Here is a 22399-nt window from a genome sequence, read left to right on the forward strand (position 1 = left end):
TATAGAACAAGAAAGGGAGTAAATGATTTAAACTGTTCCAATAGTTTCTGGCCAGAGACAGTTGCCTCTTTCTTCCTTTCCCTTGTATTTACAGGTCTAAAATAACTAAACAGTTTGACAGTTCTTTATGTTCTGAGAAATAAAATGTGAATCCAGGGGTACAATATAGAGAAACCAGATAAAGTAATTTGTTTAATGAGAGCTTTACCAAAGTATAACTTTTATAAGAAGCAAGTTTATAAATGGCACTTCTTAAAAATTGTGGCCAGTGTGAAAATTTGAGGTACTGGTACCAATTTGGGGGGAAGCTTGACTCAAATTGTATCATATACTTATCAATCTATTTCATTCATGAGCGGGGATGGGTCTGACTTGAGAAAATCCATAGAGGGAGAAGATCAGTACCATAAGTTAGAAGAAAATAGGTTATATTATCATTTGACCAAGTGCCATGGTCTGCATTCTCAGTATTAACAGTTATAAGAAATAAAATTCTGAAAGTGAGACATCCTTCTATTTATGGGAATTAAGCCAGGAATTCAGGCACTTCTGTTAAGAAAACAATTCCCTAAGAAACTGGAATAACTTCTAGCAACCAAACATCTCAAAAGGAATATAAGGCTGTGGAACTTGATTAGAATTAACATAAAACATGAAACCTGAAAAACTGTATTAACTTGCAAATAATTCTTAAACTCTCATTAAAGTCTTTTGTGAAAAAGTTTTACATTATCATGAATTCCTATATCTAAAAATAAAATTTCTATGTGAGAATTTTCTACAACACATTGGAATCTAAAATGAAAAAAAAATCACTCTTCTAAAGGAAATGCCCATATAATGCAGAAGATAATTCTGACTTTCATAGGAAAATCTAACTAATACTAATTGCTATAACATCTAAATATATTTAAATATTCACTTACAAATTTTATTTTTGCTCACACACATGTACCTAAATGCATTTCTGCTCAGCAGGAGGTGATAGGAACTATTATCTTCATGAACTTGTACAAGGATGCTGAAAAAAAAAATCCTTTTTAAAAACTTCACTTGTTAACTATTTTCCAAGACTCCATCCTCAAAATTCTGGGTATTCTCATTCCATGAATACTCTCTGAATTATCTCATCCACATCCATACTTCAAAATAATAGTTTCCAAAATATCTGTAACTATAGCCCAGAAATTTACAGCTTACTAACTTGTTATTCTCCTCTCTCTCACACACACGCACATGCACACACACACACTCACACACACACACACTCCTTCCCGCCCCCTGTAATCCCCTTGCTATTAACATCACCATCAGTGGCTTTAACCATTATGGACATAAGCTAGGTCCCACTTCAAAGGAAGATGGAGAACCTGCACCCGTAGAGTGGCCGATTACACTAGCTCTGCCCTAAGCCAGTGTTTTAGGAAGAAACTTTTTCTCTACCTTCCTGTTCTGTAGTCTTATGGGCCCTTAATATTTGAGCAGTGAACAATAAAGGATTTAGGTATGGACCAAGAACAAATAGGAAAAGAGCTTGGACAATTGGCCTGTTTCTTTTTAATCATGTATGTCCCAGTATAGTCCAGATGTGGGGTCCTTTTTATCCCTCCAGGAAACTACACTGGTTTCAGGGCAAAATTCTCTCATAATGGAGAAAATGTGGGAATTTTGCTTGTCTTTGTTCTATGTGGATATGGATCTTAGGAATTACTGAGAAGGGGCACAGAATAGGTATTGAGGGTCCTAAGTCTAAATCGTGTATCAGACTCTTTCTCAAGCCCTAAATGTACAAAATGGAATTCATCGTATCTTCCAACTCCCAGGTGCTCTCCATTCCGTACTTCTCATCTTCACTGTCACTGCTCTCCAACAGGCTTCCAGCCTGAGCGTCTTTCTTTCACCTAGTGTCCGTTTCTAATCTGTCATTACACCCCAAAGGGAGGACAATAAAATACTGGAGTGGAGTCTCCATTTGACCCACAAGGACCATATAGTATGAACAAGAAACAAGAGATTGGGTTAAGTCACTGAGATATGGTCACTGCTCATTACTGCAGCCTAACCTGTTCCATATTGAGTGACACAGCCCTAAAATTCTATTATATCAATATCTTCATAAGGAAAAAATAATTTCAACAAAATTTTAATCCCTACTGTTAAAGGAACTTTAAATTGACCCTCTAGCAAAAGAGGCACACTGGGTGAACAGGCTACCCTGATGCAATCAGACTTCAGGAATGTGCCACTTGGAGAATGAGACACACAGGAAATCCAGTAAGAAAAAGAAGCCTGAACTCTGGCCAATCAGTTTTGGATATGTTTCCTTCTGCTTTAATGTTACAATAAGTGGCTAGAACAGAATTTGCCTGATTGCTGCCATTTCCATTCTTTCTTTGGATTGTTTATTCCAGTGTTCCCTCACCTGCTTGGGAGCACCTGCTTTTACTTGATGTTGCCCAATTCATGAATTATTATGCTGTTAATAAAGCTCTCTTCTTTAGATTTGCAGTAGCAGTTCCTCTGACACTACTGAACAGCAGGTACTGTGCCCCAATCCGAGCCTGCAATACGAAATAATACTTAGCATCTCCCCTAGTTCTTTCATAGCCTAAATTTGAGGCTTTAAAAATGCAATTTCTGTTTTATGAATTTGATTATATTATTAGCAAGACAGGCAAAGAGTAGTAGGGGAGAACACAGGAGAATTCCAGGCCTAGTCTAGAGCAGTAGAAAGGTATTTTTGTATTTGTCTTTAAGACGATAAGACATCGAAATTGCAACTAAAAAGACCAGAATGAGCTGTCCAGGTTGGGAGAGTTTAAGCATTAAGGAAATTCAAAACACAGAGAATAGCTTGCGCAAAATCCTGGAGACCAGGGAAAGAAGGGCATGTCTGTGAGGCTAAAGTGCTTAGTATGACTGGAATCGGGATGCAGTGAGGTGTGATGCCAGGGAAAAAGGGTGGGGAATTAAGCAAGAGCTTGATGAGGAAGGACCCTGAGCTTTTAAGGATGGATATACCAAGAGAAATGAGAACAGACAGACTTTTAAAAGGTAAGTAAGGTAGTGCAGACAATGATTCTACCCAGTTCACACATTAGTTAACCCTATTTTAAAAAGAATTGGTCTCAGGTCAAATAAAATTAGATTGGGTATTATTTAGTAATATCAGCTACCCATTCTAGATAAACACCTTGGAGGACATAAAGGTCTTCCTCTATGTTCTGGCAATGGTCCATTGCCACCTGTAATGGAAAGAAGTTGTCAAGGATGAGAAAACGAGAGGTGACCTGATTCTTACTTCTTTGCATTGAACCCAAATTATTTGAATTAAGATATGATTCTGTATAATTCTAACATCCTGATGGCTAGATATGTGGCTATCTGAAAGAAACATTCTAGTTTAAATAGCACATATTTTCTTCTTAAACTGAATGTTACCCCTATCTTCTGGAAATAAGTGGGATTTATAATGACATTTCACATAAAAGCAACTTCAGAGGCAAAGGCATGGAGGGGGAAAGAAGTTTGTTTCAAGGACCATAGAAAAGTCCCAAGAAATTTTGTTTTGTTGTTGTCTTGAACAGCAATGCAGAAATGTGGTGAGATATGAGACTAGAAGGGTACATTAGAGGCAAACAACAAAGAGACTAGAATTCCAAGCCCCCTAAACAAGTCAGCTGCAGTTTTTAAAGGGGGCTTAAGAAAATATATTTAGCTTTCTCATAGAGACCGGATGGGAGAAATGAGAGTACACTAAGAAATCTATTCCCAAGATCTAAATAAGAGTTCATCATGGTCTGAATTTGAGGTTGGTTATTTATAAATCTCACACATTTTTGTCACTCCAGCCCTTGATTTCCTTTCCCTACTTCTAAAATAGCTTCCATTTTCCAAAATGAAATAATGTGTTTTTACTTAAATGCAAGTCCTAAATTTTCAAAGGTCTGTTATGCTTCCTCAAAGAGACCCTGTTATTTTATCAAATAAAATAAATTTAATGTTAAACTCATAATGTTATATTTCGAGTACATTTTTCTTATTTATCGTTCTGTTCATTTATACTATCATCACTCCACTCCAGAATCAAAAATACCTTACTACTCATCATATTACAATCTCACAGCAAATTCACTGATATCATTACTTTTATGTTATGGATGAGCCAATTGATGCCCCAGAGAGACTGACTATGATGCAAAGTCACAAAACTAGCAAAATTTGATTTGATCCCAAGATTCTCTGACTTCAAAGGAAAGGTTCTTTCACTGCACCAAATTTGCATTCTGTGTCCCCCTTCCCATCAGGCGTCTAGTCTTGCCATATATTTTTCTAGGTAATGTTTCTAACATTTGTAATTGTACAAGTGACACTAAAAGGCTGCCAACTTTGTCTGAATCCCAGAATAAGAAAGGACTCTGCAGCAGATGTAGGATGTCATACAGGAAACTCTGTGTAGGCCAGTTTTTCCAATACAACTATTAGTACTAGGAAAGGCTTTCAAAGCCTCAGCACTATTGATGTTTTGGGTTAGATAATCCTTTGTTGTGGACGGCTGGCCTGTAACTTGTAGAATTTTTAGCACATGCCAATAGATGCCAGTAGCATCCTTCTCTGGTGTGTTAATAAAAAATGCTTCTAGCCATTGCCATGTCCTCTGGGAGAAAAATCACTCCTGCTTGAGAAGCACTCTGTTACAGTAATCCACAGTGAGAGAAGATGACTTACAGAATTTAAGGAAAGCCCCAGTAGGAGAATCAGCATATAGGGCCATAGGGAGCAAAGCCATACCATCTGCTACAGAAATATACACCATTTGAAAATGGCTCTTTTCATGTCCTGATCCTTGGTAGAAATGAAGCAGCTGATTAAAGAACAACAAGTTACCATGTGGCCCGAGATGACCATCAAGAGCTGGGTTTCATGAGACCCACCAACTCATGAAGTTAGGCAGGCTTAACAGTAATCCATTGTTAAGGAGAAGTGATGTATCTTGTATTTGACCCAAACAACATCAGAGGGAATAATAAGCCACATCAGCAAAGGGCACAGAAACTAATGACCAACTAATAAAGTAGGAAAAATGCCAAGCTAAGTTTACAGATGGGTCAGCTTAATATTCACATGCAAACTAAAATTAAACATTTGCCTCCCAATAGCCCCATGTAAATATGGAACTGAAAGGGATCTGTGGTGAAGAGTCTTCCCATTGGGTGGAGCTTTGGGCAATGCAGGCTGTCATCCATTTTGTATGGAAGGAGAAATGGCCAGAAATAAGAACAGAACTTACTTATGTATAGTTGTGCAAGACTTGCCAAGTTTCTAGAAATAAAAAGATTGGAATATTAGAGACAAAGGGGTCTGAGGAATAGGAATATACATGAACCTCTTGAAGATTTGTATCACAGGTTAAAACTCACTAATCAGCATCCTTCATGGAAGAGGCACAGATGAACAAATTAGACAGAAAGACTTGGCTAGTTAATGTCACCCGACCTTTTTCAAGAAATCCCCTTTGCTAACCCACAATGGCAGGGATGTAAGCTATTCAGGGACATGAGAACAAGAGCTTCTCATTACTTGAGGGTGATGTACTATTGTCTCTGCCAGATGCCCAACCTACCAAGGACAGAAATCAACACTGAACTCCCCACTGTGATCAATCTCTCTAGAGACCAACAGATTTTTGTTGACAAGTTGAATGCATTGAACTACTTCCAATCTGGAAGGGCAGCCATTCACCTTGAATAGAAATAACACATATTCTAAATGAATTTGCCTTTCCTGACTGAGATCCTTGGCCAGCACCATTATTGAAGGGCATACAAAATATTTGATCTATTAACCCAGAATGCCACATAGCATCACCTTGGGCTAAAGTACTCAATTTAGAGAAAAGGAGGGGTAGCAGTGGACGTACGACCACAGGATATACTTGTTCTCTCAGAAGCTGCCAGCCTGCTAAATCAATGGAACATCTATTTGAAAGTACAGCTGAGCCACCAGCTTAGAGATGAAAGGGATACAGTATATACCTTAAATTAATAAACATTGTATAGTTCTTGTGTCCTTAAGGTAGAATACATAGGTCTGTGCAACAAGGAGTGGAAATACAGGAGCATCTGCTTCCATCTCTTCCCATGATCCTCTTGGAGAATTTGTGCTTCCTATTTTTACAACGTTAGACTCTGTGGGTCTAGATTTCCTGGTTTTCATAGGGAAAATGCTTCCTCCATGGCCACAATAAGATTCCCATTAAATGACATGTCACAGCTGTTTATCATTTCAGACACCTTGTGCCAAGAGACCAACAGGCAAGGAGAGGAGTCACTAACCTTGTATGGACAATTGACCCTGGTCATCAGGATGAGGAAGAACCACTACGACACAACGAAATCAGGTTAGAATAGATTTGGCACCTAGGGGACCCAGTGGAATGTTTATTGATAGTTCCATGTGTAATTTTCACTGTAGATGAAGAGGTCTGCAGCCACAGTCTAAGGGCGCTTAATATACTCAGTGATAAGAGTTTCCCCAGGGAAAAAGGGTAACCAGAATCCTAGGTCATTCCCAGATGCAGTGAACATACCAAACTAAGCAAGCAGATCCAAGCGGTAAAAGGAGTGGACCGCAGTGAAAGCCGTATATCACCCAAAAGACCTCTTCAAGACTGAGGGATCATTCCCCCAGCTGAGAGGTCACAGATGAGTTCCTGTCCAGTAAATGCCCTCATCCAAAAGGATCAGTCATACCCAAATTTATGCCCTCTCCCCACGGGCAAAACACATTCACTGTCTTGTGCTTGAAGGGGTACAATGGCCAAGCCCTTTTACTCATTTCAGTGTAGATTTGAAAGGCCAGCCCAGCCCTAGATATTACCATAGGACTGTCTGGGTTCTCTGTTGCAACAACATTGCAATCCAACTTTACCCTTTGCTAATGTTGCTTTCCTCACTCAACTGCATGGGTTGCTCCAAATAATATTTTCCAAGAAACTTCCTGCTGCATTTTCTCATATTAAAGTTAGTTTCTAAGGAACACATTTCGGACAATTAAAACTTTTCAGTGCATTCTTGCTAGGAAAAGATATGTAAAATTCTAATATCCCATCCCCAACCTAGCCCCAACTCCTTATTTTCCTTTCCTAAATTTGTCACCATCCATAAATCTATATGTTTTTGATAATAATCTTCTTCATTGTCTGTTAAATCTTCCCCCCCACACACACACACACAAACACACACATTAGAAATTGAGTTCTATAAAGATAGGTATCTTTGACTATTTTGTTTACTGCTGAATCTCCCATTCCTGGCACATAATAGTAGATCAATTTTAATAACTAAATTCCTACAATACTTGGGTTAACATTTCATACTTTCAATTATTTGGGAAGAAGGATGATGCATTTCCAAAATAGAGCTAAAGAACTGTCAAACACTGTATGTCTATTAATCACTCACTATGCACAAACTATTTCAATAAGCAAGATCTTCCTTGTATTCTCATCTTACAGTTTGTGAATAGATTAAATACAGGGCATGGTCACTGGAGAGTGTCTAATGAAATGAGACAAACTGAGTGACAGTTTGCTTGTCACTAAAAGAAATCACCCAATGGGTGATAATAGATGTAAAGTATAACGGGGATGATAAGTTCTAGAGTCTCTTAAAGAATGGGTACAGTGCAAAAAGTTACCTGGGGAAGAACAAGACATTTCCAGTAATGTAAAAAAAAAAAAAAAAAAAAGCATGGCTGAAAGCTAAGAAGTGATGCCTATTATGAAGGACGTTAGCCTGGCTAAGGTAGAGAACGTATGAGGAGGGTAATGGGAAATATGTTTGGATAGTTGGGTGGTGCTAACTGAATTACTGAGTATACGACAAGAGAGTATCAAGATAGGAGGCACTAATTAGTTGGGAGCTATTTGTTTTGCAGGAAGGAAGTATAATGACTAAATCAGTATTTGAATGAATTTAGTCTGTCATGATTAGACAGGCTGGACATGGACAAGGAAGGCAGAGCTGAGTATCAGGAAATCTAAGCAAGAGTCTGTTGAAATAATCTGGACTATAGCAAGTGAAAATTAGGTTAAGGAAGCTAGAAATGGAAATGTGGTAAAGGGTCATGCAAACGGTGTGACCAAGTGATTGTGAAAACCTTGTGACTGATCCTCCTTTTATCCAGCATATGGGTAGATGAATAAGAAAATGAAAATAAAAAATAAATTAATGAGGGAGAGTAAGAGGTATGGAATGATTTGGGTGTTCTTTCTTATTTTTATTGTTCTGGAGTAAAGAAAATGTTCAACAGTTGATTGTGGTGATGAATGCACCACCATATGATGACACTGTGAACCAATGATTGTACACTTTGGATGATTATATGGTATATGAATATAGCCCAATAAAATTGCATTAAAAAGAGACATGCAAAAACTTCTTAAAAGTAATGGAAAATTTGGGATAGGAAGAGTACCTTGGGAAACAATTGTGACTCAATTTCCAACCTTTATTATGCACAATCATATCTTAATTCATAGAAAGAAGAATGTAGAGGGGGTAAAGGTGGAATCACCTCCAACGAATAAAAACATGTTTTTTATTACTTTTTATTCTTTAGAGCTGCTGGCGATGTATTGCAACGTCTGAATGTACTAACTTGAAACAGCAAGCCATGGCTTTTTCCCGCAAGATCAAAAGGCCGTTCTTTGGAAGCCCCAAAAGGCATGAACTCTCCAGAGGAAATACCATGCTCAGGGCTCCCAGAAGTCAAATTTGAGTACCAGTAGCAAAGAAGGTTAGTTTGCCTCAAATTTCATGGGAATATACAAGGATAAAGGTCATTGCTAAGGCAGCCAGGACTCAAATCACCCAGGGACCTAACACCTAAAGTCAACACCTCCTGTAAGATATAGAAAAAAAATACAGAATATTACAGATGGCAGTCAATCTTGACAAAATCTCCAACAGGAGCTAAGTCATGGAAGCATCTCACTGAAGTCAGCCACGTAAACAATCCCAGGGAAAATCCTGCTTGAGGACTGTAGAAGCCCAAGTAATGCTGGCAAAAGAGGTCTGTCCAATAAAATAGGTTGAAATCTCAATGTTAAAAGTAGGTGGCAAATAACCACGTGTCACTTCCAGCTTGATGCTGAATTTTAAATGTGAAATAGTAATTATTCCAATTTCTGAAAAGCTAATACCTGGATGGTGCAATGGTGGCTCAATGGCAGAATTCTTGCCTGCCATGCCAGAGACCCGGGTTCGATTCCAGGTGCCTGCCCATGTGGAAAAAAAGATTTCCAAAGATTCCTCAGAGACCTTGACCAAAACAGCAAGAGGAAAATATTCATATCGTTCAGGCTTGTGGTGTTTCAGTGACTTTTAGAGAGGAGGCCTCACTCTGTATTCAACCCCAACCCCACTTTCTTTCTTGTACTACTGCCGAAAGCAGATACCTGATGCTGTAATGCAAAGTAAATAAGATTCTTAAAAGTTATTTTTAATGATGATTCTAGAAGACAGTAGCCCTCCAATGCAATTTCTCTTGCTTTCTGGGTGCGTGCATGACATGGGTGTGTGTGTGTGTGTGTGTGTGTACACAGAACAGTTTTCTCTCTTAGCTGGCCAATGTTTATAACTCTAATAATGCTATTGATGTTTACTGAATAGCTCTATGTTATTCTTTTGTTGTTTTCGAGAACAAATAAAAACCATGGCTGTATTTTTCACCAAATAAAAAACATCTAATTTAGTTTACTTTTCTGTTATCGTCTATCAATTTTCCCTCAATGTGGAGCAAGTTTTAACTATTTGTTTTATTTAAAAGGGAGTGTGTTGCTATTACTTTTAAAGTTGAGAAAAAAAGTGTAAATGTTGGACTAACAGCTGCAATTGTAAATAGCGGCACTATTATAGACTAAAATTGAGACTTTTCAGTGTTTGTTCAAGATGCTCTAAAATTTCCAGTGTACCCACATAGCACAATCATGATCTTGGGCTTTGGCAAAAAAGCCTAACCACACATTCCCCTCAGCAGAGGTGACAGCAGCTCTCCATTATGTGGCTAAAAGTCACTTTTTAACCATTCCCTATGGCTAGTCCTGTGACAAATACTATGGACAACATCCAAGCTAGTAAGATTTTGTCCCTACTCTAGTAGAATTTAAAATTTTGATTTTTATCACTTCATTAGGTCCAGAACATTGAACCCCTGAGTGAAGCAACATGGGCTAATGGCTGTATTAAAAGCCCCAGCTCATTAGTGGTTCTGTGTTCTGGGCACCCAGGGGAGATGGCTGAGGAACCAGCTTCCTCTACTCTCCAGCTCTTCCCTTCCTCCCTGCCCTAAACACAGATGCACCTTGAATTTTATGTCAAAAAGACTTTAGTCACGGATTGAAAACGTGTAACATAAAATCTCATAAACTTGCTGCTGACATTCTAGGTTACATGGAAAATTAGGAGTTCATTATTTGCATACAATGCAGAAAAATGTAAACTTCTATTCCCAAAGGAGTTGATCAGTTTGAGTCCGTAAGCAACATAGGAAGTCTTAGCAAAATGCATACCCCATCAGAGCCAGGGTATGTTTCCACCAAAAAGCCATGGATGGGGTATTTACTTGAATGAAAATTTATATGAAGTATCCTGTTGGTCCTTTCTTGCTAGGGAGCACATAAAAATCCTATATATTCAGGTACTAGTATCAATATAGATACTAAGGCAATGGGCAAAAAGAGATTGTTTTATTATTTGTGCTCTCTTATGTGGCTTTCAGAGTGGACTCTCTGTTCTTGGGTGACTATAAATAAACTAGGCTGGTATCAGTCTCTTCCATTGGAGACAGGCCCTTTGCAACGTAAAAGCAGTGTCACAGGATTTGCATAAATCATTATGTACCTGTCTTTCCACTATTAATGCTATCATAACATGGCTTTGGAGAGATGAGATACACAAAGTTTTGACTATGCTTATGTATCTGTAACCTACTATTTTTATGTTAAAAAGTAAACAAAGCAGGAATATGTATATAACCTGGCAGCCTATTTCCTTGCTGTATGATTATGCAAAAACTCACCTGTTCAAATTTTGCAGGTGCTCCCATGAGAAGAGCAGCACTGACAAGCTGATGGACTGACTCTGTATTCCAGCATTTTCTAGCAAAAAGTCTGAAAATATGCAATGAAAGACTTGCCTACTATAGCCACAAGTAGCTAGCTCTGTTTATAAGGAAGACATTGATTGAAACCGATGAAGACCTTTGTGCTGCACATAAATAAGCCATATAGACACACTCACTGCCCTCAAGTCTATAGATCGTTAAGAAGTACATAATATCTAATGGGGTAGCGTGGAACATATAAAGGACTACTCACTGTTCTTACTTTTAGGAATAATTGAATTACCCAATATTTCAAGGATCATTGCTTTTCCTTCCCTTGGTACCAAATCTATAAATTTCCTTCCAGCTGGCAATTATTGCTTAATGGCCCCAAAGAGTTAATGCACTATCTAAATTGAACACAATTCAGTACCTACACCAAGTGGGCCCTCAATTAATGTTGATGGATTGACTTTCTCAAAGGCAGTAAAAGCTCAATTTATAGAGATAGAACCTTTGAGATTAAAATCAATCATTTAACAGAGGTATATGGTGAATTCTATTTTTTGACAATACAAGAATAAATATGAGCTATATTTATTTATTCTTGCTCTTCAGAAATGTTTGTTTTATAGTTAACTGACAGTAAAACATTTCCATTGCTAATAGTCTAAACATAAGGGTATGTGATCTGAATCTAAGCACAAAGAGAAGAATAAGACTTGGATAATTTAATATGAATATTGATTGTGATGTAGGAATGATTATGAGGAATTTGGTGACTCAAAAATTTGAAGATAAGCAGCAAACATTTTTTAATAGTAATCATAACTTAATCAGAGTAGCAAAGAGAGCTATTCGTGAGAAATATTCTGTTTGAATTGCTCATTGTAGATAATCTTGAAAGATTTTTTGCCACCATCTGTATTATTTCATGTTATTCTTTAAGAAGGCAAGCAGGTTTTGAAAAAAATGTGCCAGCTGTGGCCATTTAATTTGAAAGCATAATGAATTTCCTCTGCAGTTTCCATCAGGATTGTAGGGTTTAGCCTCTTGATCAGGTGACAGATCAGTAAGTGTTTCCTTAGTCAAAGCAGAATTTTAAAGGCCAAGAGAATGGACTGTTGGGTACTTCAGCAAAACATTGCTTTTGCATCCTTTGTCCACACCTAAGCATTGATTTGGGAAAGTTTGAACAAATAACTGATGAGTGTCTAACATCACAAGATGGGGAGCGGAATTAGTTCAGAGAGTAAAGAGTCAGCCAAAAGGTCAAAAGAACTGGAGAAAAAGCTTCAGGAAGATGCTGCGCGAGATGCAAGAACTGTCAAGTTACTGCTATTAGGTAATATATATTTTCTTCCTTTTACTTTTAAAACACTGATTTTTTTTCAATTGTGATGTATTTACTTCTCAAAATTTAATTTCAATTTACTATTATATGGGAGATATATTATAAAAATGCGTTTGGGACCTTGAATAGACTTTACATGCCCTCTATAAATACTTAATAACATATTTTTCTGTTTAGTATTTTATTTCATGTCCTTATTACTCAGAAAGTCAAATATTTATTAGATGACTCTATTTCCTGATGTCAATAATATAATTTAATATTATTGGAAGAAACAAGCACATTTATTATTTTATAGCACCCTAGTCATTTTCAACTTTTTAATATAGAAAAAACACTTTAATTATGTCATAAAGATCTATGATATTTTGTGTGAACACAAATATATTGCGTTATTTGACATCAAAGTTAATACGCTATTCACTTACTTGTGCTATTAAAATCAACTGGTCTCAACCAATTTAAGGATATGATAAAGTACTTTCAATGTATTAATAATGGTATTCAGTCTCCTGAATACTGCCCATGATCTTGCCTATATAGCTCAATTACACACAATTTGTGTTCTTATAGGACATTTGTATATTTATTCAGAATAGAAAATGTTTCTCTCTTATATTTTAATTCCCTCAAAACTCAGCATGCTGCTTTACCACAGCTATGACTTCAATAAATATTCAATGACATGAAAGAACGAAAATAACCTCCATGCTACACATCCTTCTAAACTTAAAAATTTAACACATAGAAGGTCACACTGAAAGCAGAAATGTTTTTCAATAAAAATAAAGACCTATAAAAATAATACAAAACAAGAACTTTAATTTAGTCACAGTTGTGGGTGTTCTCTGTTCTTATACAAAAAAAAAAGGCCTTTATTTCATTTCAAAATTGTGACTCCTTCACACAACAAAATGTCTTGGTTTTTTGTTTTAAATTTTTCCTTTACTACGTTTAATTTGCTACCAGTATCAGGAGTCTCATAAATCAGCTGTGAGGTTCCCAGCTCCTCAAAGGCAAGAGACTTCTCTGTTCCTTTAGACACAAGTTCTGTGGCTGCACCCATGAAACTGCACTTTCAAGTAACCGCCTAGAGGTTGGTGACAGAAGGATGTTGGGTGAGCACTTATAAAACCAGTATAAGATTCCAAAGTATTGGCTGAGGTTTTTGATCAAGAGTGGAAGTAATTCAGGCATAGAAAAAGAAAAGAAAAGGTGGGAAGGAAAATGAAACATTCTTATAAAAGCATTTCATGTATTTCTTGTACTAAGAACACTGGCATAAGAGTGTTGATAAAATTCATTTAAAAATTCCCTATGTTTGTATAAAATTTCAGAAAATAGACCTACTTTTTCAATATGCCAATTGATTTTAAATCCAATTAGTGCTGGGTTGAATCTGGGAGAGAGTAAATTTTGTACAGAAGTATAAAAGAATCATTAACAGTACAATTACAATTTTGACTTTTCCAAGACAATCGTGATTTCCTGCATTCAGTTCTTCATTGCCATAAAACATGCTTGTATTTATTTTATTCCAACACTATGTGCACTGAATCTTCCTATCACTTCTTTATTGCTTCAAAACGATTAAAATTCTCTTAAGTTTTTCTTGTTTCAATTACAATCCAAACATTTTAGTTATCCCTTATGGACTCTGAATTCTGTCATGATTCAATTGCTAAATTCAAATCAAAAGGTCTTTCAATATCTCTTCTTTAGTTCACATTTTCAAATGGAACTAAAGTTCTCTAAAAGTTAATTTTTATATTCATTTTGGCCACATAATGACAGCAAAGATATCCATGGTACTAAACAAAACCTTCCAAACACTACACAGCCAGTACCCCTCTGCCAACGAAGACTATTTAATTTGTCTCATCATTGAAGCAATGGTATTCATTAGTGTGGTCTGAACCAGAGTTTTCAAAGTTTATTAATGCGCATGTATCATGTGAGACTAACCGTTTGAAATCCGATTCTGAGTCTCACAAAAAATAAAAAATCTAAAGATTGCTTTTAACAGAATTAATTCCTCATTTTGAATCTGTTCTTATTATTTGGTGAATGTCTAAGTCCTTAAACACCTAACACCAGTGTTACAAGTCTAATATATACCGTGAACTTGTTGTACCATTTGAAATATTGGACACAAGATTTCCCTAAATCTGAAGAACTATAAAAGTGCTACTTTACAATGAAAGAATCACCTTGCAGACAGATTTCTTTTTTATTATGCCTTTCAGACCTTAATTAAAATTACAGAACAGTGCTAAAACTGTTTCTTTAGCAAAAAGTAGGCTTCTAGAAAATACTGGAGCTGATGCAAGTAAAAAGCATTTGATAGCTGCTTTCAAGACAATAATACCATGTGCTTAAAAAAAAAAAGTGAGCCTGTAAACATGCCACAGAAAAGATTACAGTTTAATAAGAAAACAAAATTCTACTTTGTAGACTTCCTAAGGTAGTTATTTGAGTCTTTATTTATAAATAATATTTGACTAAAACTTTTTTATTCAAAAGAAATACCTATCATTAATTATGGAGGGATTCAGCATGTCAATTTCTGTTTTTCTTATGTCTCCTCTCTTTTATGTCTTTTACTTCAAATTTCAGCTTCTGATTTATTTCTTATTTTATGGCACTTCTTCTCTTTGTAGTTTTGCAAATTTGCATTATAAGAACTGGATTAGATTTGCAGCCCCATAGGAAGTATGGCTTCTTTCTGATCACCAGTGATAAGAGAAGAATCTTGCAAACAATATATAGAGCACACTCTTGAATAACACTTTCAGTTGTTTACAGTATTTTACTGATCCCAATTTAAAACCTTTCTTTCCTTCCTCCAATAATAGTTTTTATTTTTTATTTTGTGTTTCTAAAGCTATTGGCTCTTCTACAATCTTGTGGTTGCATGAACATTTTTAATACAAATATTTTAAATTTTTCTCAGTAAAGTTAACAGAAACATTAGGGACAAAAGATCTACTTGGAAACTTCCCAGTGTTCTCCAAAGTGTAATGGACTATTTGTACCACAATTTGAAGTTCCAGAGATAAAGCCAATTATTTACAATGTTGCATTTATTTACAAAGAATGACAAATGGAGCATCAAGTAGCTTTATATAAAGTCCTTTTCTCCAAAAGATATAAAGTGCTTCAACAAATATTTTGTATATATTTGTTTGGTTGTTTTAGATTTAATTTATCTCAATTAACTAGCATATCTTAAACATAATATCATAAGTAACACACATAGAAAAATGTAAGTCATTTATTAAACCATTGCATAGTTAGCTAGATGATGGTAATTGTAAATGAGATTGAAAAATCCTAACTTGCCAAATATGGATCTTGTTAACTGCAATTGAACAGAACTTTTCTAGTAATGTCATAGAACATTTTTATATTCATTTTTTTCATTCAAACCTTCAATTGTACACTGCCCCTTTATAAACATTTATATCAGCATCGTGAGCAGTTTTTTTTAAGTTATTTACTCTTCTGTCTGTCAGAAATGCAGGAAGCTAGTGAAATATTTGGTAGTGTAAGGACTCCATGACATGTTTTGCAAAAAATAAAAATATGCCTTCAGTTAAGTTTTTAGATTTAAATTCAAAATTATATCTAATTATTTTTTTTTCTCCAAATACTGATATGTAAATACAACAATGTAGAATTTGAACCTAGAGTAGGATTCAAGGTAAAAATGTGATTTAGACTCCTTCAAGATAGGAAAAGCATCCATGCCATTTATTAGATCTTGGTGCTAATAATGTAAAAACTGAATTCTCGACTCACTATTTTATATTACAATATATTAAAATTGCTATTTACAATTATTCCTACTTTAAGATATCTTGAAATTCCCCTCTCTGACCCGCATTTTATATTCTATTATGGCTCATGCTTTTTTATACAGTTCTTTGATTTTATATACCTCCCTCCAATTGGAGACAGCCATTTATTTCAGCTGAGTTCCTCCTAAAATGCTGGAGAATCCTGTCCCCTTTTTCTTCTACCTTAACTGACATCCAACCTTCAAACCTGGGCAATTCCTCAAAATTCTCTATTTGCCAATGCTGTAATACACTGCTCCCATTTTGATCTTCTCCAAAGTGATGCTATTTAAGGTCTTTTCAGCCCTTAGCTCTGATTGCCCTCCTTTCCCCTCCACCCCCACCACACCACCCCCACTTCCCTAGATAAACTCCCGATCTCCTGCATTCTCAGGTGTTGAAGAACAATAGAAAGTTTCTTTTTTCAGTTTATCCCCCAACAACAAATTCGTGTTTTAACTTTAGCTGGGCACATACTTATTTTTCTTTTTTTTCTAGTTTTCTACTAGAACATTCCAAAGGCAGCTGTCCATATTCTCAATATCACATCTGCAATCGTTCTCCCCTCCCACCCTAGTTGGTCACCTCTTACAAGGCAGTGATCAAACCTTTCTCTCCTACTTCACCTAGTTTTAAGGAAGTGGTATGTCATTTTCATTAATACTATTTCAGCCTTTGTACTGTAATTTCTACCTCCTTCCGCACAGTAAGAATTTCCCCCCATCACTTATCTTGTGTCTTCCAAATCCTCAACTTGCCACTCTTGGCCAATAAAGATGCTTCTCTCATTTTCGCCTAAAATTCTCTCTTTGAACTCACAACCCCTTTAAATTCACATAATATAGCTATCTCTTTTTTAAAAAATTATTTGATACTTATCAAAATAGTGTGTGTTCCCTGGCCTTATTTCCTTAACCTCCACATTCTCTTCAGCCAATTTCAGTTTAGCTTGTTTATCCTCCTGTCTAGTCTGAAATGTTTCAGAGAGCCCTGATAACCCCAAACCACAACATTTAGAACGCAATAGTTTTAAATCACTTTTGCTATGCCTCCTCTAATAAGACAATACATTCTCACCTTTTTTTTTTAACCTCAATCCATTGAAGCTTGCTTTTTTCCTCCACAAATTATTGAGTGTATTCATTCACTAAGGTTTTTCCTTGGACATCTGCACATTTTAATATGAACATTCCATTAGGGTCTCGTGTCATGGCTTAATTCTCACTTTCAGAAGAATGATTCCAAGATCCTTTGGCAAAATGATCCATATTTTCAAATTTCTGGTATCTATCAATAACCTCATTGCACTTTGGGAGGCCTCAAAATTATTTCCTAAACTTCTCTTGTTTCCCATTCATCGCGAACTTTATGTTTTTTTGTCTGGTCCCTCATTATACACCTTTCTATTCAGTATTATAGCCATCTTCAGCTCCTTTCTTTCTGACCATTTCTTGCCCACTTTCCAAAGGTCATTGTTGGCACAAAGTTTAGTTTTAGCTCTATCTCTGATGGCCTCCAACAGTGTGAATTTCATTATTTCTCTATTTTCCCACTGCTCCCATTTCTGTCAATTCTCAAGAAAATCCTATAACATAGGCATTATTTTCATTACATAGATAAGAAAAAAAGTAGTACTTTAGAAGGTAATACAGTTGCTTAAGTTCACCTAGTTCGCAACAGAACAAAACCTTTAATTTTTATTTGAGTCAGTTTTAAATGAGTATCAGCATTCTAAGATTTGTGAGAATCCTCCATTGAATTTCTATGGCTTAGTACAGGAAGGGAGCCTGTGGGATGAATGGGTGAATGACAAATGAGAACCTAAAATACTCCTGTAAACTGTTCACAGTGGCTAGAGCATATGCATCCATTTTACATGTGGAAATAGAGTTGGAAAAGGGCCATATATGTCATCCCATAAGGAGCTTGTTATTACCTGAAGTCAACAGGAAGATACTGATAGGTTTGACATACGAAAGTGAGATGGTAATATTTGAATTTTTGTTTCAAAAGTCTCCCTGGATATAATATGGGTCTAGGATTTTATATGAAGGAATGAGTTTATTAGACCAATTAGGAAATTGTCTCCACTCAGTAAATACTTGATAAGATTCTAAATTTTTAAGGTAGAGATTACAAATTTGGAAGTGAGATGACATTAGGAGAAAAAATCAACGAAACTTGGTGGCTGACTGTATATGAGAGGCCGGCGAGAGGAATGACCAAAGATAGAATTGGGTATAGTGATTATTTTATTTGTGAAATGCATGGCAAAATTTATGTTGGAAGAAGGAGGAAAAGAGGTAGTAAGTCTAGTTTGGGATGTTCACATTTGTGATGTTTTTAAGATAACCAAGTAGGGCTCTTTCTTAGACTAATATATGTGTCTGGAAGTTTTTAACTTGAATGAGAATGAGAGATTTTATGTTTTCAATCCCATATTTTCATTATTTATTTTCCCTTTCTTGTATGTCCAGCATTTAAAGGCCAATTATGTATTTAGCAAAGACATGTTTTCAAAATTTTAATTTATATCAAATGGTTGTATGCATTAATACTTCCTCAGGTAGTGAACACTTAGACAAATCTATGCCTACTTGCTTATATCTTCTTTCTATTTATGTCTATAACATCTATCTAGCCATATAAAATAGGCCTGTGAGTGAAAAATCAAATAACATTGTATTTTAGTTTCTTCTTCCTTCTATAGCCTAAAAGGTGTGTTAATAGAATAAGGCAAATGACATATTTGTTAAAATACTTTTCAAAATCCAAGAATGCTCATACATCATTTTTAAAATTATCATATAAAACAGGTATAAAATTGGAAGTTGAAGTAGTCAAAGAAAAGCTCATTTAGAAGGAAAAGGCAATATAGAGCTGCAATATTCTATCCAGTAACATAAACGAAACAAACAAATAACTTGGATGATAAGGAATTTTCCAGATTCGTGATGCTTACTATTGCTATATAACGTATCTGGGTACTTGGACGTACCAATAGTCATAAAAATATATCTGACATCACATGCTTACTGATACAATGCACTGAAAAAAATACAATATTACCTGTATAGTATGTAGAGTAAAATCTATCCACTGAATCTAATCAACAGACAAATACAGATTATTGGACCTTAATTAAGAAAATTGCCCTGGACTTTAGGAGAACAGCAATCTCATGAAAAAACAAGTAATAACACCAACAACATGAGAAAGGAAATGTTCCTAATTAAAAGACTTTAAATAGCATAATAACAAAGGAAATGTGTGAACCTTGATTTAATTTTGGAACCAAGAAATAAAAGATCTGTGAAAAACATCTTTTAGGAGAATTGCTAAATTTGGATATAGATTAGGTGTTCAGGTAACAAAATAAATTTTCTTAAGCATGAAAATAATATTGTGGTTATATAGAAAAGTGTTCTTAAACATAAAATAAGCATTCTGAAGTATTATGAGTCAAGTGTCTTGATTGCTTTCAAAACATTCAGCAAAGTAAAATGTAAAATATGTGTATGAATTTATTCCCATATGTACCTAAGCAAGTATATGTACATATATGTATATTTACATGGATACATATAGATGTGCATATATATGTAGACATTCACGTATATATAAATAGAAAGAAAACAAATAAGAAAACATTATTAATGGTAAAGGTGAAGGTTATATAATGCAAACTTTAAATGTAATATTGTTTAATCTTCTGTAGGTTTGAAAATTATCAAAATAAAAAGTTTGGGAAAAACAAGCACATAATGGATTAATACTCATTTTCACACAAAAGATAACATATAAATTCATCTGACAGCAAATGTTCTTAGTGATAAAAATCAAGATAGAGGGTGGTGTGATGGTGGCTCAGTGGCAGAATTCTCGCCTGCCCTGCCGGAGACCCGGGTTCGATTCCAAGTGCCTGCCCATGGCCAAAAAAAAAACTCAAGGTGGAATGAATGGCATAGACAACATTTTTAGAGGTTGAAGTAATGTCAGATATTGTCTATAATCTAACATCTTCATTTTAAATATTTTACACTGATAATCAATAGGTTGCATATTTTGGCTAGGATCACAATGCAATAAGCATCACCGATAGGACCGGAAACTAGGTCTCCTTACATCCAGCTCCGTACTATTAATTCCAGTCTATACTAATATGTGAATTCAAATGGAAGGAACATTACATTAGGTTTACAAAATATTTCAAAATTTTCAAGTGGGCGAATCTCACCTCATTCTCTACAGAAATTATGGCATACTTGGTGAAAAGGCTTCTGCCAATAGAGCTGGCACAGTATTTCCAAAACTCTTTCTTTTCAAAATTAATACAGTGATAAACTTTAGGGCATCTAATTAATGAGAAACTAAATGCATCTCAGACCAGTTTTTTTTTTTCTCAAATATCAGAAAAGTGCTGTATTTTAGCCAGTGTGTGATTCAACTTCCTACCAAGTGAACCTGTTTGTGTAAAAATGAGAAGCATATAGCTCAGATGCCAGGTATAAGTAAAGCAACACTGTTGCTACAATGAAAAAGAATATTAAAAGGGCAAAATTCTCACTTTCCCTGCATAGAAGGCCAATCCACTCTAGTATAGATGAAAGCAGGAGGAATATTCTAGGTGGTACGATTATTTTCTTTTGAAACACGGTTTGAAGCTGCTAATATTATTTGTTCGTTTGTTTGGTTGGTTTTTCTGCACACACTTGTCAAGGTCACTGAGTTCTACACCTATTAGCACAGAAGGGAGAATTGTGGCATAAAAAGTGTAAGAAATTACTCATTAATAGTTGGAAAATGCCTACAAAGAAACAAAGACATTACAGCTTCAAATACAAATAAGCCAGCACTTTCAATTGCTTCTTAAGGTACTTCTTAGGGGTAATCAGAAAACCTCATCAAGAAGAGAACAAAATACTTTTCCTGTTATTTGCTCTTTCAGAATATAGCAGTATCGGCTTTACTCCTCTGAGAGATTAGGTGAACTTGTGTAGAAGGGGAAACACACTGCATGATGAGGATGCTGGCTCATGAGGAAGACAGGCATGTATTGGTTGAATAGGTATTGATACAACCTCATGCAATACCTTTAGATTAAAATCCAGTGCTCAATTTTTCCATTTCTCACTCATTTATTCACTCATCAAATGTTATAGAGAACCTACAAGGTATCAGGCTCTTGTATCTTTCTCTCCTTTGCAGAACTGGGTTTCTTTTTCTTTGGACTGTCCAAGGGGGGAAAGAAAAGTTTCTTTTGGTATCTTCTTCTAGGAAGGCCTGTAAGATAACTACTTCTGACCCTACTTTTTTGAAGAAGTAACAAACATATGGGAAAGTAATATAAATTCCAGCTACAGAAGTTCGATTTCCTTCCTTTTCATATTTGTTTAGGCATTCTTTGTAGTTTCTTCTCAGATTATGAAGCTTCCCTCATATTTCTATAAAAGCATAATAAACATAGTTATTTTATATTCTGTGTTTGAAAAATTCACTATCTGAAGACCTTCTGGATCGATGTTTGCTATTGTCTACACTGGTTCTCACTCAAGATGTATTGTTTCCTTGTATTTTTGGTATGTTTTTTTACTATGATTTATTCATTTTCATTGAAATTTTATTTGTGGCAATTCCTCAAGACCTAGTTTAGACTTGAGTTCCTTGAGAAAGGATTTACTTTGTTTCTGCCAGTAGCCTTTGAATATACCCAACTCGGGAACACTTTAATTTGAAGTTATTAGGACCACAAGATAGTGCAAATTCTGAGGGAAGGGTCTGTGCATGGGATTGTGGTTATAAATTCTTAAGGTGATCTATTCATTGTTTTTATATAATTTTCTTCTAATAAGAAACCTAGTCATAAAGTAACATGGAAGATTGAGTGAGTAGATGTAATATGTATCCGATAAATATTCCAGAAGGTGATATTATAAGGAATGGGAGAGAATTAATATTTGAGGAGAAAACAATCTGAGGATTTTTTAGAATTGTTTGAAGACATTCTTCATAAATAAAAATCCCTGTTAATTCTAAGCACATGAAAGTGAAGTTGCTATCTAGATACACAGTAAAATTGCAAAATACTAAACAGGGATAA

The 22399-nt window shown here is 35.4% G+C and overlaps 1 protein-coding gene across 1 annotated transcript in view; it reads left to right on the plus strand.

The window, feature by feature from the left end:
• Window positions 1–12333: 12333 nt before the first annotated feature.
• The window catches only part of GNAT3 (G protein subunit alpha transducin 3), a 49816-nt gene continuing 39750 nt past the window's right edge, over window positions 12334–22399 (plus strand). Inside the window, exon 1 of the mRNA XM_077152984.1 lies at window positions 12334–12451. Within this exon, the coding sequence (XP_077009099.1) occupies window positions 12334–12451 (118 nt within the window). The remainder of the gene's footprint in view (window positions 12452–22399) is intronic.

This window comes from Tamandua tetradactyla, chromosome 1 (genome assembly GCF_023851605.1).
Source record: "Tamandua tetradactyla isolate mTamTet1 chromosome 1, mTamTet1.pri, whole genome shotgun sequence".
Classification (NCBI taxonomy): Eukaryota; Metazoa; Chordata; class Mammalia; order Pilosa; family Myrmecophagidae; genus Tamandua; species Tamandua tetradactyla.